The sequence below is a fragment of the Zootoca vivipara genome, chromosome 1, assembly GCF_963506605.1.
Source record: "Zootoca vivipara chromosome 1, rZooViv1.1, whole genome shotgun sequence".
NCBI lineage: Eukaryota > Metazoa > Chordata > Lepidosauria > Squamata > Lacertidae > Zootoca > Zootoca vivipara.
The window spans coordinates 35,093,306-35,109,874 of NC_083276.1; the positions used below are offsets into that span (position 1 = coordinate 35,093,306).

Below are 16,569 nucleotides of genomic sequence, written 5' to 3' on the forward strand. Positions count from 1 at the left end.
GTAGAAGGTAAAAATTCCACTGGGCTGCTAGCTCAAGTTCATTCCCTGCCCCCAAATTCAATCATCCAGTATAAAAAATAAATTGGCTGACAATTCAACATTTACTTACGTTTTTCTTAGTGTCAGATTCCTCACGGAAGGACTAATCACGGAGGAAGGGGATATCAGTCTATTATTCGAAGAGGGGAGATCTAGTTGTGAACACTGAGTAAAGCCACTGGGGCATATCTTTGGGGACCTAGAAGGGAAGAAGCCCAACCACCTTGTTAGTTGAGTTAGCCTCACTCTGACTCAGAAACAGCTGAGTCAGGGTACAGGTATCTCCAGCATACAATATTGTGCATGTCAAGTGTACAGTTAGTAAATTACATTTGTTTTTTTTGTAAATGAGTACTTCAGGCATGGAGGATTACTTCTAGATGCAAACAAAATAAGATTTGCAGCATGTCCTTAAACAAATTACATGCTTTATGCTACTCCCCACTCAAAGAATACATTGCAGGCTGCTTCTGAAGTTCCCAAGTTTCAGAACAGCTTGTTGGATGGAATGAAGTGCTGCTCCAAAAAAGTCTGGAACATTATGTGGAATTCATGATTTAGCCCTTTGATCAGTTATTATTTTTAGGCTCTAACTATAATTTGATAGTGCCGATGTTCACACAAGCTTTGCCACATGAATGAACAAGAATGAGAGGCAGCAAGCCTTAAATTTGATAGCACATCCCCACTGTCCAATCCCAGTGCAGGCTGGAGTTCAGGAGCAGAAAGTTTTGCTTTGGATTACCCACCATTTGCCACATCCTCTGAATCTGAAATTGGGGTTAGTCTTAACCACAGTTAAACATGTCAGCTTCAGTAGCTATGGTTTGAAGCTGGCACTGAAAGAGAGTACAGGGAAGGTGGCTGCTTGGTGCTAAAAGGCAAGGAATTCCATAGTATAGGTGCTGCCGCACTAAAATATAAATTTCTTACGACTGTGGAATGAATATTACGTGACACCTTTAATAGTGGCATGTACGGAATAAGGTGATGCCGCAAGGAAAACATTCCCAAGCTGTTATGGACTTTATATAACAACAGTTAAACCTTAAACTTGGCTTGAACAAATCGGCAACTAGTGCAGATCTCTGAGCAGAGGCATTATGTGCTGACAGGGCCTTACTCCTGTCAGTAACTATGCTGCAGCATTCTGCATTAACTTGCAGTTTCCAGGCAAAGTGCAAGGGAAGCCCCACATAGACTACACTGAGGTAATCCAATCTTGAAGTCACCAGTGCTCTCCCAGCCCAGGAACAGCTGAAACTGTCGTACCAAATGTAGCTGGTAAAAGACACGTTTAGCTACTGAGGCTACCTGGGCCTCCAGCGGCAAATCTGGATCTACAAGTACCCCCAGACTGTGCATCTGCTCCTTTGGGCATGGGGGTGGACCTCAGCCAGGACAGGCAACTGACCAATGTTACAGACTGCATAACCAAAAATGAGAACTCTCAACATCTCCCAGTCATGTGGGAAGAGTGAGCATAAACATGAGGTTCACTGCAGCTCATTCCTGTTCATTCATATTGTGCTCAACTGTGGTTTAGCATGATGTGTGAACACTGCCTGTTTGTTTCCATGCAGCTGCAAATGAAAGAACATCACATGCCTGACAAGGAAGCCAAGATGGGATCCAGGAGACTGTCTGGGACATTTGGGTGATGGCTCTTCCAGCAAGCTATCGCCAATATCTGTATTTTCTGGCATACTCCGAGAACGCTTTCGCCATTTCTGACAGTTCCCTGTGTAATGAAATTAACACAATTTCTCATCCAAAATCTTTAAAAAAAGTTTAAATTAATTCAAGTATAATGGTGAACAGTTTCATACCAGTTGATTTGGCAAGGATAGTTCTACATTCTATGCATTCCCAATTTTGCTCCCAACTTGTTAGTGAGGAACATGCCAAGTGAGTTCCACTCGAACCACAATATTGACAGCGCTTTATTTCCCATTTGCTAAAAGAAAAGAAAAATGCATTTTAAAAATTAAGACTGTTAAACTTAAAAAAGAGAAGAGTTAACTCAATGTAACTAGTTATGACTTCACTTTGCATCGGTATATTTCCCAAGATGGGACATAAATTTAAGTTACAACATATATGTGGTAAAATGGGAGGTGCAGGTCAAAGATTGCCAATATTATTTTATATTTAATATGTTTACCCTGGCTCTCTTTAGCAAAGGATAAAAGATAGCTAGCAATAATAAATAAGTTACAGGTAGGTAGCCGTGTTGGTCTGACGTAGTCGAAACAAACAAACAAACAAAAAATCCTTCCAGTAGCACCTTAGAGACCAACTAAGTTTGTCATTGGTATGAGCTTTTCATGTTTCTGAAGAAGTGTGCATGCACACGAAAGCTCATACCAATGACAAACTTAGTTGGTCTCTAAGGTGCTACTGGAAGGATTTTTTTTATTTCAATAATAAATAATACACTTTAAAAAAGAATCAAACATAAATCCACAGCTGCAAAAGCACACTGGGCAGGACTCAAAGGTTCTATTCCGCTCACAGAACCTAATGGTTAGTTCAACCTAATGGTAACTCAGCTCTACAGTAGTCAAAGTATGCCATCCCCCAATGCCTTCTAGAAAAGCCACCACTTCATTTCATGGAATAAAAATAACGATGAAACCTTCCTAGTGATGGCATGGGACATGGACCAGGTCCTCTAATGTTGTTGGTTCCCCCCCCCCCCGGTCCTCTAATGTTGACACACACATAGGGTGCATGCTTTCCTGTTTCTTCAGAGTTTCAGATTTCTAAACATGAAGACCTAATGACTGGCAGCATAAAATCAATATGCCAATATCTTCTTATTACAAGGAAACAAAAACAAAAACTCACCAGGAAATTTAAGTTAAGGATCACTAGTTTTCTTGTCTTAGTATAATTCCATATATAGAATAAGATGATCAACATCTACTAACCATAACAGTTATGTTCTACCTCCACAGCTGGCCCTATAATGGGGCTTCCTACAGACCTGGGGAAGGTCATTGTAAGAACAGGATGCTGGATTAGATAAAACTGATCCAGCAGGCACTTATGTGGTCATCATCATGTCCAACTGACTTTGAATGGAAGCAGGACAAGATGACATTGCTATAAACTACGAGCATATTTAACATACTTATGTCCAAGGACCACATTTATAAATACCTATCAGGCTCATTGTAGTTTCTTCCATTTTCGCAGAGGCAGATATTGATGTCACAGTGTTGGTAGCACTGAAGAAGGTCCTGGTATGCATTCTCTTCCAGTTCCCAGGAGGCATCTCTGGAAACATTAAAACTCATTTGAACATTTCAGGCATACACTGCAGCTTTCCTTGCTTAAATACCGGTAGTAATACAGTGGTGCCTCGCTAGACGAATTTAATTCGTTCCACGGGTCTTTTCTTATAACGAAAAAATCGTCTAGCAAATCCCATAGGAATGCAGTGAATTTTTTTAAAAATTTTTTTGCCCATAGGAACGCATTAATTGAATTTCAATGCATTCCTATGGGAAACCGCGATTTGCTAGACGAATTTTTCGTAAAACGTATTCGTCTAGCGAGGCAACCTCCGCTAGAAAAAAAACCTTTCGTTAAGCGGAAATTTCGTTAAGCAGGGCATTTGTTAAGCGAGGCACCACTGTATATGATTTTACTATTATCAAGAGAAGATGGACTCTACAGAAAATCAGTAGCTGTTGGATAGTCTATGCTTTTGTAATTCAGATCTCCCGTCTATCAGAGCAAGCTGATTAACCCTTGGCTTCCTGAACAACCATCATTTACAAAATTTGGAAAACTTTAAAAAAAGATTTCCCACATCCATTTCTAGGGTTAAATGCGGCTTTGTATTATGTGTGTCTTGACAAAAATCATTTGTCTCCTAATCTAAGTCTCTGTGCCTTCGTCTCTTAAGAAATGAGTTGTTAAAATACTTTGCAGTAGCTAAAATGTTCAGTTCTTTCCATCTTGCATCTTATTTTCAACTTTTACTATTAAAACTAATGAAAAACATAATGCCTCCTGCTCTTAATATAAACCCATAAAAAAAGCTTAATAGAAAAATGATACAAAATAACACACCATAAATTTCCAAAGAGAATTAACCATGTATATCTCACTCTTCTGTTAAATATACCTAGTGGTATATAGCTTTAACTATAAACCTGTACAATATATTCTTAAAAATAAAACAATATTTTGGGAGGTACTTACCTTTCTGGAATATGTAAGCCCATTCTCAACATTTCATTCTGAAATTTCTCTTTATTATTACATACAGGGCATCTAAAGAAAAATACCCCTGCACTTAGCGCTTGACACTGGATCCAAAAGAGAGAAAAATGATCAGTAAATCAGACAAGATGCTGGATGCTTTTGAAGATGAGGGTACAACACAGTATCTGTAGTAGGCTATACTAATGACAATTTCTTTAATGATTATTACCATTACTATATTTATATCCTGGCTCCCCCACCCCAGCATGCCTTTGCAAGTGAAGATCCCAGAGCCCACACCGGTTCATATAAGAAAGAAAAACTTTCAGATAGTCTGGACCTAAGCTGTGTAGGACTTTATAGGTCATAACCAGCACTTTGATTTGTCCTTGGAAACAGACTGGTAGCCAGTGGAGCAGTTGTGAAATTGCATGCTATATATCCTGTTACTTTTGCAAGTGCTTACTAGTTCTGAGCTTGTAAAGCTTCCAATGCAAAAAGCACATTTACTCCACATTATCAATAGTTATGGCTAAAGAGTACAGGATGAGTTTGGCAGTTCTATCCTAGTTACCAACAGAAAACTGATTTTCCTAAGTACATGTTACTGCATTTGCTCATATTCATTCCTTTTATCATCCTCCCCAATCTTACTGATGACATTTAGATTGTAAACTTCTCTGAAGTAGGGATCTGGATTTTTTTTTAATGTTCATGAATGCTTATGCTTCTCTAGGAAACACCACTAAAACCTTAGACAGTAGTTTGCTCCCATGCCAGTTATTATAGAATTTGTGACTCTTATTCCAGTTAGCTTTTAGTGCAGGGGTGGGAAACCGTTTCTCCCTGGTAGGCCAGATCTGTCTTTGCCCTACCCTCATGGGTCAGATTTGCCAGGTGGGTGGAGCCATCACCTACCAATCATCTGATGTCGCAGCGAAATCAGGAAACAAGCCTCTCTAGGAATGTACTAAGTGTGCATCTATAGAGACTTCTCAGGTTCATGAAGCAGTTTGCATGGAAATATTGCTAAATATAAAGTTCTTTCTTCAATTTTAGCAGGGGTTTCAATGCAAACTGTTTCATGATCCTGAAGCAAGCTATACTCCCACTGCCCATGAGCTGATCAGGATCAACTGCTGGGTGGTAAGTGCTCATCTTGCTTCAGCAAAGGAACAGTAAGGAACTCACTTTAAAGTTGTTTGCTTGAAGCTAAATTGGTCCCCAACCTGAAATGAAGTCTCCTGGAAGAGGGCAAAGCTGGCTGGCTCCCTGAACAGGAAAATTCAATTCTGCAACATTTTTATTGCAGGTCCTACTTCCATTAAATGACACAAGTGCTTTCCATCATTGTACAGCATACTTCTTTTTAGTATTAAAAGGAAGTACTAATATTTTGGTGTTCTGGACATACCTGCAAACAGTCTCTATGAAACCAAGCATTTTTGCAGCACGGACTTGCCAAAATGTTATACGATGGTGCATGTTCAACCAACTCTAAACATATGGTACACTGTGATGATCCATTAGAGGTTGGGGAACGTTTTTGTGTGGGTCGGTGTTTCCAACAGTATGACCTGAAAAATACAGAGCCAGAGTTCCATATCACCACACTTCTTTTAAAACATACTACTCAGCTTAACCGTATAGTTAAAGCTATGGTTTTCCCAGTAGTGATGTATGGAAGTGAGAGCTGGACCATAAAGAAGACTGATTGCTGAAGAATTGATGCTTTTGAATTCTGGTGCTGGGGGAGACTCTTGAGAGTATCATGGACTGCAAGAAGATCAAACCTATCCATTCTGAAGGAAATCAGCCCTGAGTGCTCACTGGAAGGACAGATTGTGAAGCTGAGGCTCCAATACTTTGGCCACCTTATGAGAAGAGAAGACTCCCTGGAAAAGACCCTGATGTTGGGAAAGATGGAGGGCATGAGGAGAAGGGGACGACAGAGGACAAGATGGTTGGACAGTGTTCTCGGAGCTACGAACACGAGTCTGACCAAACTGCGGGAGGCAGTGGAAGACAGGAGTGCCTGGCGTGCTATGGTCCATGGGGTCATGAAGAGTTGGACACGACTAAACGACAAAACAACAACACAACAACAACAACAACTCAGCTTAAAATCTAATGCTTTAATAAAAACAACAGTCTAATGATTAGATTAATAATTGATTTAGCATAGAATCATTCAAGACAATCTCAAAACCTACTTAGAAATATACTGCAAGGTTATTAATTATCTGTAAAAGTTTACTGACATTCCAAGCATCAAAGAAACGTGGGGTAACTTAAAACCAACAAATTTCTCTTCGTATAAGCTTTTGTGGGCTGGAATCAACATCAGATATGTAAAGTGGTCACCTAAGTGGGTGTGTACAGGTAAAGGTAAAGGGACCCCTGACCATTAGGTCCAGTCGTGACCGAATCTGGAGTTGCGGTGCTCATCTCGCGTTATTGGCCGAGGGAGCCGGCGTATAGCTTCCAGGTCATGTGGCCAGCATGACAAAGCCGCTTCTGGCAAACCAGAGCAGCACACGGAAACGTCGTTTACCTTCCAGCTGTAGCGGTACCTATTTATCTACTTGCATTTGACATGCTTTCAAACTGCTAGGTTGGCAGGAGCTAGGACCAAGCAATGGGAGCTCACCCCGTCGCAGGTATTCAAACAGCCGACCTTTTGATCGGCAAGCCCTAGGCTCTGTGGTTTAACCCACAGCGCCACCTGTGTCCCTAAGTGGGTATGTACAGTATGTATAAACAATGTGTACAGAGAGAAGGGTGTTTTTAAGAACCAAACCAAAGTAAGCCAAATAAGCAACCAATGAATGAAATAGCAGTCAAGGTGTTGCATTACTATGCACAGCACAAAAGTTCTAGCCAAATTGTCCTGCACTAAGAGAATTACTCTCTGGAATGTATAGTTCCCAAAGCTTTAATGGCCAAAACATGAGAAAGCTGGGCTTTTTTAATAGTCAATTTGTCTTCTGCCCCACAACCACGGATCTTAGAAGGAACAATAAAACTGCACAAAGCCAGACTCCTTATCACAACAAAACAACAGAGATACAGTCAGCAATATTATTTGCCAAAGGGCCCCCCCCTACTATTTTAACTCCTGGGTAGGAGATATTCCCTCAAGTACTTGGGTCTCAAGTTGTTCAGAGCTTTATATGTTATCTGAAAATCCTTGAATTTGGCCCAGAATCATATTGGCAGCTAGCACAAATCATTATGAGTGATATGGCTGTGGCTGGTAGTCTCACTCAAAAGATGAGCTGCAGCATTTAGCACTAGCCAGTTTCAGAGTAATCTTCCAAAGTAGCCCGATATAACACACATTTCACTAATCTCAACAAGAGGATATCAAAGTATGGATCACTGTTACTAAGCTCCCTGCCCAGGAACGGCATCAGCCGATGCACAAGTGAGAGCTCAGCAAAGTCACCCTGAGTTATGGATTGTGTCTGTCTCTCTCCAGTGAAAAACTTGCATCCAGGAATACCCCAAGATTAGATGCCTGCTACTAAGCTGGTCTCTCAGGATTTGGAAGGTGTGTATGTGGTTGCAAGATGAGAGATGAGCAAGAGGGATTTCTGTTTTTATGTGAGTGGAAATCTGTCATGCAAATGGGACGCCACAACTAGTTATCACCTCAGGTTACAGATGCTTCAGGTTACAGACTCCGCTAACCCAGAAATAGTACCTCGAGTTAAGAACTTTGCATCAGGATGAGAAGATAAATTGTGCGGCGGCAGCAGGAGGACCCATTAGCTATAGTGGTACCTCAGGCTAAGAACAGTTTCAGGTTAAGAACAGACCTCCAGAACGAATAAAGTTCTTAACCCGAGGTACCACTGTATTGTATTTAAATAACTCCACATTAACAGGAACTTTGGAAATTGCAGCTTTTTGGCTTAAATAACTAGTTAATTTTACTATAAAGTTAATTAAAATAACTTACGGAAAATTTTCCCTGAATTGGAAAATGCATCCTCTCTCTACCCCACAAGGAAAGTGGTAACTTCGTTTGCATCTGGATGCCACACAACCAATTGAAGCACCTTTTTTCTTACAGATAGCACATTTCTAAAAACAAATACCACCAGTTGTTTTAATTTTTTGTTTTAGTAGTTATTCTAAAACTTATTTTAAGCTCTGTTTAAAATAAGAAGCAGTATATAAATGTATAGTAAGAGAAATGCACTGTTGAATAATTCATCACTACTAGTCAAAACAATAATGAGCCTTTTCTCAAATGTCCATGATTTAATATACAGGTAGTTCTTTTTTTATTATGTAAATGAAAATTTAACTAGCTTTCTTCTCTCTTTTCTCATTTGGTTCACTGCAAAACCAAGCAATAATAATCCTGTCACCTGCATAGCCACTCATTCAGAATTGTCCATTATCACTAGTATTTTGTATACACAGCATCACTAGTATTTTGTATACACAGCTAATGTGATCATTTAAAATGCTGGTTTTTGATCTTTCAGATTTGCAAATAACTTTCTATAACAGAACAGCATTAAAGACTCTGTCTTTAAAATATATGCAAGTATCTTACTCCCAATTCCCACTTCAGTACTTCTAATTGTAGTAGAAATTTCCAACATGCTTTTGGCATTTCCAGAACCTTTAGTTTAAGATATTTGATTAATTTTGCTTAACACCAATCACAGGTGTTTTATACAGTTAATTCTACAGGTTATCTGAGAAGTGATTTGGCTTTCTTATCTTCCAAAAAAAAGCAGCATTGTTTACTACAACTTTTTTTTAAAAAAAACACCCTGGGTTTTATCCACTGCTATCCTAACCATAGCTGTCAAGTTTTCCCTTTTTTAAAGGGAAATTCCCTTATGCTGAATAGGCTTCCTCGTGAGAAAAGGGAAAACCTGACAGCTATGATCCTAACCGTTAACTAGAAATGACTGCTTAATGCTATACAGATTTCTTTAACCAAAACAGTTGCATCAATATCTGCCTATAATGCCAGAGCAAGACTATAGCCTTAGTGAAACTCAACTATATCATATTTTAGCATATTGTACTGGTATACATGATGCTATGTCCTTCTGGTCAGACAACTCTTTGGAACAGACTCAACATTCAAGATATATTCTTACCAGTCTTGCAGCTCGATTAATTTCTTTTTGGATGTCCTCAGGTAAAAACCCATAAAAACCTTCTTCGTCTTCACCTCTCTGCCAAATCCCACTTGACATTAACTACAATAAAGGAATGGATTGCTGGTAAGTTATAAAAATGATAACTTTCCACTTGAGAAAAAACATTACTGCAGACACCCACGTACACATGCTCTGCTCCAGCTGATCATAATACTACCCAAGGAGGTGTTGGTTTTCACTGTAGCAAAGTACGGTACTTAGAACTTTGCAGGTTAAAAAGAAAATACTTACCACACAGTAATAATGAACAGTGAGATTGTAATCCTCGTAAGTCCTCCTTTCCCCATACTTTTCAGGACGGTCATCAGCCCGTTGACAAAATTCACAGGCTAAAATATTAAGAAGCAATTTTATATAACGTGTTAGTTCTCTGAAATGCCACTTTTTCTTTAGATGTTTAACAGATGTTTCAAGTTGTAAGATATGCCCTTCCAACACAAAGCAACAATACCTGGACACAATGGGTTGCATCCAGTATCCCTTCTATTCAAAACAGGGACTGAGATCTAGCGGATGCTCCTGCTAGAGGAAAGTGGGGGGGGGGCATTGTGTGTGCCCCTCCTTTGCACAACTGGGAAGCACTGAATGAGGGCAGCATGACCCTGAAGGTCCCTGTGCTGAACTACTGTATGTTTTGGCACAGAGGTCACCATATTTCTGGAACAGTGGCAATTCACAACCACAGACACATACACTCCCTCTTGAAAAATACGGAAACATTGCATCCAGTTGTTGAGTTCAATAGGAAGAATCAGCGCTAAAACAAAATTGCTAGAACACTGAAGATTGTCCAACATAGGGGTTTTAGTGACTGATCCAGTATGGATAACAAAGCCAAGTACATGACACATAGATGATGAAGCATTCTATGTCTGAAGATTTGGGGAAGGAATTGCAGGGGAAGGACAAATCTAATCGCAAGGTTAGGTATCAGTTTAAGTAAATATCTTTCAAATTCCTTATTGCCGTGCTTGTTTGTAGCAGGTCAGTGTGGTACAGAGGTTAGATTAGGACCTGGGAGACCAAGGTTCAAATTCCATCAGCTAGAAAGCTTACTGGTTGACCTCAGGCCAGTTGCCCTCTCTCAGCCTAATCCACTTCACAGTACCTTTTGGAGGATAAAATGGGGAGGAGAACAATATATGGCACCTTTAGCTCCTTGGTACAGCTAGGCTTGTTACCGTAAGTATGGGGCAGAGTGACAATGTCCAATAATAGTTAATTATCCAGTCCCTGAAACAATGGTTACATGAATTTGAAGTGGCAAATTGCACTAGCATTAAAAACAGAGTTCTTTTTTGTACAAATCCATGATTGGCATTTGCGTACATTAATTCAGGCTTCCTCAACCTTGGCCCTCCAGATGTTTTTGGCCTACAACTCCCATGATCCCTAGCTAGCAGGACCAGTGGTCAGGGATGATGGGAATTGTAGTCTCAAAACATCTGGAGGACTGAGGTTGAGGAAGCCTGCATTAATTGTTGAAGCAAACATACACGGTACTTACTCAGTTTCTGAAGGCAGCCAACAATGTTATCACTCATCCTAGCGTTCTCCTTCCAACTGTTAAATATGGAAGGAAAAAAAATAAGTTGCAGCATACCTGATATTAGTCTTTTTAGTCTAGTACCATACCCAGTATTCTCTGTTTCGAATTAAAAAAAGTACAGGAAACAGAATTACTGGTTTAACTACTCAGTATACTTTTCTGCTGTCATGACAAATCTGGTTTCAGGTTTTGTATTAATCAGTAGTTCATTGAAATTCACCATTATTTTTGAAAGTAGCTACAACAACATTTTTAGAATAAACTTAACATTTAGAAAAGCAAATACATTATCTTTTCGGTGGTACAAAATTATCTGGAAGAAAATAAGCTCCTAGCGTCCTTGCAGTTAGCTATTTTGTCTCTGTGAGTCAGCTGAGAGTCCTGGCTTCAGCATTCATCCAGAAAAATAAGATGATAAGGAACAAGTGAAGAAAAAGAAAAAAAGAGGGAAGGAGGGGTAGGGGAGGGGATGAGAGGGGAGTTGAGTTTTTGTGTCAACTGAAGAGGCAAGCAGTGAGATGAGATAACAGGTCACAAAGGTTAGTACTTTGGAGCAATTAGGTCATAAAGGCTGTTGCTCTGGGGCAGTATAGCTGTTATTCAACACTCCAGAAAGGTACCTCATGAGCCAGTAAGCTTATAGAAAAGGGCATTTTGCCATTATAAATGCCTCTTGCTCCCTTGGAATGACACTTCTAGTAGATTGATACCCAATAAAAATATCAGTGGTAAGTTGATTTTGAGGATGAGATGGTTGGGCAGTGTTCTCAAAGCTACAAACATGAGTCTGACCAAACTGTGGGAGGCAGTGGAAGACAGGAGTGCCTGGTGTGCTACGGTCCATGAGGTCACGAAGAGTCGGACACAACTAAACGGCAAAGTTGAATTTCTAAGCCTGTAAAATAAGACACTTTGCAACACAGCAAACCCCAAGATGCAAGTATCTTTCATGCCTAGTGTAAAGTTAATACTTTGCTTAAAATCTTCTTCCCAAACACAGTATGTCAGATTAGGTTAGCCTCCAACGTCCCACTTCTCCAGCAAGCAGAGATATCATAACAGTTTAGTTGGGCTAGCTGGAAAGGAGACTAATGAATTTGCGCCAGTATCTATTGCTGCATTACACTGACCATGTGTAAAGATCTGAATTAAAAGCTAATGTTATTTGTTTTAGGAATACAGTATGCACCAATAAACAGTTCTGAAACAGATACTACATAGAAATCCTAGTTATAAAAACCATGCAGGATCACCCATCTGGGAGAAAACAGGTCTGCAAAAATAAGGCTTTTGCCTGCTGCTCAAAAGATAGCTTGCAGGGATTTTATTCCACCAACAGAGCTCCAACACAGAGATAACTCTCCCCTCAACCCCAATTCAGATGATGGCTTCCAAGAGGGACATTGGTTTGAAATGGGAAAAAAGCTTCTGCCTTGGCAACAGTATTTAGCTGACTATATAAAACAACCAAATCACAAATCTTTTTTGTTTTTGTTGATAATTGTTTTTAGATTACCCCTCCTGAAAAAATACTATTTTCCCCATAATGTCCCAAGGCATTCAAGATCCACAAGCTCTAAGTATTTCAACAGTGATATCAACTGTATAGTTAGGGTTTCCTGTGCAAATAATGGATCACAGCATTTAATTGTATCTAGAAAAAGCATCTACAGATAGCATAGACAGAAGCAGATGGGAAAAGTTACAGCCTTAACTATCTTCGATCATTCCCCTTGCAGAAAAAGAAACTGGGAATATTTTATTATCCTAAACACTTGTCTATCCAGAAATAAGCAAAATACTCCTGAGTAAGCATGTTCAGGATCACAGCAGGATTCTAAATTCAGCAGATGGATAAAGAAAGGTATGTATGTGCATAGGGTCTTAATGATCTTTAGCAAACTTATTTCCTCTGCAGGCTTTTTTGTGGGGTGGAACTTGGGTTATCCGGATCATGCTAAGTAATCAAAACACCAATTTAAAAAACTTTATTTTTCTATTTCCAGACAGGTACAACATGGGTTACAAAGATACATTTCATAAGTCAAGGCTGATACTTTTTTTATCAAAAATGAATAAACATAATAAGGCAGGTTTTAATTCAAACTTGAGCTGGTGTCATGACTTCAGATAAAACAATGGCAGAGAAAAGGATCCAGCTGGGGGGCTGTATCCTGCCTGAGCTTCCCCACCTCTGGCAAGCCACTTTGACAGGTGGGTGGGGCTGTCCACCTGTCAATCACCTGATGTCACCATGATTTCTGAGAACCTACCTGCCCCTTTTGCTGCACTTCTTCAAATCTATGTAGCACTTGAAGTCATTGCCAAACACCATTTTCTTCACACCTTGCTTTCAAACAGGGACAAGCTACATTTTGGAGTTCCCAGTTCTCACTGGGGTTTGAAGTCACACCAAACAGCTGATTGGCGCTGACTCCAAATTCCAATTTTGTCAGGGATGCACTCCACCTGGGAGCTCTGATTGAGAATTCCTGAATGGAACCAACCCTAGCAGGTCTTGGAAGCCCTGCTTACCAAGAAACAAGCAAGAGTACATTTTACAGCTCCCAATTGTTCCTTTGCAGCCATGTTTTTACCTGCCCCACACCTGATGTCATATAAACGACTTTGAAGATTTTCCCGAATCAAGTGGTACATAAATTTTATGAAATAAAAAATAAATAGAAAAATGACGTGGGGCATGACTTGGAGAAAATGGCTTTGTGGGTAAAATTAGGACCCCTGCTGGGCCAAAGGTTCCCCTGCAATAGAACACCTGCAGCTAACAGTCACTTTTGAGAACTATGGAAAAAATGTTGTACTAAAAAAAAAAAAACTTATTTTGGAGCAACCTCTGATTTCAAAGTCAAATCTACACTGCCATAGTCAAGTCACTTTAAAATAAAACTAGCTGGCCCAGCCACGCATTGCTGTGGTTCTTTCCTGTGATTCCCCCCACTCTGTCCCGACCCATGAGCTATCGAGCCCCCTTTTCCCCCCACCCCCGGTTCATCCCTGTGACTGTCCCTACCCTGTCCCGACCCATGAGCTATCGAGCCCCCTTTTCCCCCCACCCTCCGGCACATCCCTGTGACTGTCCCCACCCTGTCCTGACTCAGGAGCTATCAAGCCCCTTCCTCCCCCACCCCCCATCTGAGCCTTCTGTTGTCTCCGGGGAATGTTGGCCCCTCCCCCTTGTTTCTCCATACCTTGGCCCCCACCCTTGGAGAAGGAACAGTCAGCTTCTGGGTTCTGTTTCCCAGCATGCACTTTTGTCTAACCCCTCTGTTGTCCCCGTGGATTGTTGTTCCCTACCCCCTATATTTCCATACCTGGGCCCCCACCCTTGGAGAAGGAACTGTCAGCTTCTGGGTTCTATTTTCCAGCATGCACTTTTGTCTGAGCCCTCTTTTGTCCCCGGGGAGTGTTGTCCCCTCCCCCCTGTATCTCCATACTTTGGCCCCTGTGCACGCATTGTGAACATTTTTATGTACTGTATTGAGATTAAATGTTTTTGAAATAAGAACATGAGAAGCAGAAATTATTATTGCTTAATTTTATTTTTGGGGATGTCATTTATTTTGGTGGGTATTGTATGATTTGGGCATTGTTGTGTTTTGTGGTTTTTTGTTTTTTTGTTGTTTGGATTTTTAAAATTTGGAGTAGGTGTTTTTAATGTAGGATGTGGTTTTGGTGTTTTTTTTATTATGATGTTGGTGATGTTTTATTTCTCTAGTTGGGGTTGTCATTTATTTTGGTGTGTAGTGTATGATTTTGGTATGGGTGGTTGTTTTTTGGTGTAATTTTTTGGAAAGCAGGATGGGATGTATTTTGTTTTTTTAATGTGTTGTTTGTAACTTTTTTATTTTTATGGTTTTTATTGTGGGTATAATTGAGGAGTATTTGGTGTTGAGGAAGGTGGGGAGAGGTCCATTTGGGCGAAGCCCAAAGCCAGGGGGAGAGGTCCGTTTGAGCAAAGAAAAGGATCGGGGGTGATGATGCGTCCCGGGACCCAGAGAACTACTTTAAAAATCCCGACCAGGGGTGGGATCAAACAGCGCAGCCCCACAGCCTCGTAGCAACAGATGGCGTGTTCCGAAGCGCCCCAGCTATTTGGTTCCATAAAAAAACCCAGGAAGTGGCATGCGGAAGGTAGGGGATTGTAAATCCGGGGGGGGGGGGTGTTGATCACTGCAAATATCCGAGGACCGAGGACTTAAACTGGGGAGAGAAAGTGCATGGTTGTTGTTTTGTTTAAAGACACAGAGGCTTGCAATCAGTCATAGTATGAAGCCTAGGTTAAAAGGGGCATGACTGCCCTTACTTAAAATGGCCGTCAGAGCCTCACATATGACACGCCTGCTAAATTAAAAAGCAAAAACCCCTCGCCATGCCCCCAAGTGTGTGTTAGGGGAAATGATGAACACTGCCTAATGCTGCCAGGCGTTTATTAAACAGAAAGCACGTTCCGAATTCGCCCCCCATCCCCCACCCAGGCAGGCCCCTACCTCCACTTGGCCTAGTCTGGAAAGTGGCCTGGTCTGAGAAGCCAAGGCAAAATACTGTAGAGAGGTCGGGTTTCATCCCTGTGTCTCCCCCCACCCTGTTCTGACCCATTACCTATCGCTGCCCCCTATTTGGCCCTCCATCCCCCCCCCCAGGCAGGCCCCTACCTCCACTTGGCGTAGTCTAGAAAGCAGCCTAGTCTGCTGCGGCTTATTCAATCTGCTGGGCAATGTTGGGCCTTGTTGCTGCAAAAGGCCTGTTTTCAGTTGGTTGCTGTGGAATTTTGTGATGTCATCTGGTGGTGTGGCTTTGGAGGCAGCAGTGTGCGATCTGCCTTTCTATTGGATGCTGCTGGAGTCTTCAGAGCTTCTGCTGGTGATGTCTAATTTGTGCACCACTTTTTGCGTTTAACCGTTATTTTAGGTGTGAAAGGTGTGGTTTTTTGATAATTTTTTATGCCAGATCCCTCCCTGATGGGATGGTACCTTGTGGCCAAATTTGTTCCATTACGGTTCAGCAGTTACGGAGAAAGGCTGTGACCTCTGCGCGCACAATGCCTACATTTTTATATATATAGATGTTCTAAATAAACAAAACAAGGAAAGGAGACAGAATTTCAAATGCATGTTTTCCCTTCTGTTAACAGGCAATAAAGATAAGCTTTGCACTTCAGGAGCTTTCACAGATGCCATTTCATTTCACTGTATGTGTCCTGAATTTAAATATGAAATGGTCTCAAGTTCACATTGTGGTTTGTGACAGCCTAATGCTACCACTTGAACGGAAACCACTGGGCTATTTGTTTAGCAAATCATATTCAGTTTTTAGTGGAAATGCTCTCTAAATCCAAGCAATAATAACCAGCCTGCATGTATTATACACTGCAAATCTGAAATGGCTTAACATTCCTGAACTTAGGAAGTATTTTACAGTCTTTTAGCTCAGTTTACTCAGAACTGTCCACTGAATTCAATAGGACTTGCTTCCTAGTACTTTGGATTTAACAATATATAGAAATATAGAAATACTTTATTGTCACTGTACCACTTGTTTACAGTGAGATTA

The 16,569-nt window shown here is 40.8% G+C and overlaps 1 protein-coding gene across 1 annotated transcript in view; it reads right to left on the reverse strand.

Moving 5' to 3' along the window:
* Nucleotides 1-16,569, reverse strand: part of G2E3 (G2/M-phase specific E3 ubiquitin protein ligase) — a 29,689-nt gene that overhangs the window by 9,141 nt on the left and 3,979 nt on the right. Inside the window, exons 2-11 of the mRNA XM_035110196.2 lie at nt 10,957-11,012; nt 9,681-9,778; nt 9,387-9,488; nt 8,222-8,346; nt 5,672-5,834; nt 4,255-4,361; nt 3,205-3,321; nt 1,869-1,996; nt 1,648-1,780; nt 110-238 (exon numbers count right to left, since the gene is read on the reverse strand). Of these exons, the coding sequence (XP_034966087.1) occupies nt 110-238; nt 1,648-1,780; nt 1,869-1,996; nt 3,205-3,321; nt 4,255-4,361; nt 5,672-5,834; nt 8,222-8,346; nt 9,387-9,488; nt 9,681-9,778; nt 10,957-11,012 (1,158 nt within the window). The remainder of the gene's footprint in view (nt 1-109; nt 239-1,647; nt 1,781-1,868; nt 1,997-3,204; nt 3,322-4,254; nt 4,362-5,671; nt 5,835-8,221; nt 8,347-9,386; nt 9,489-9,680; nt 9,779-10,956; nt 11,013-16,569) is intronic.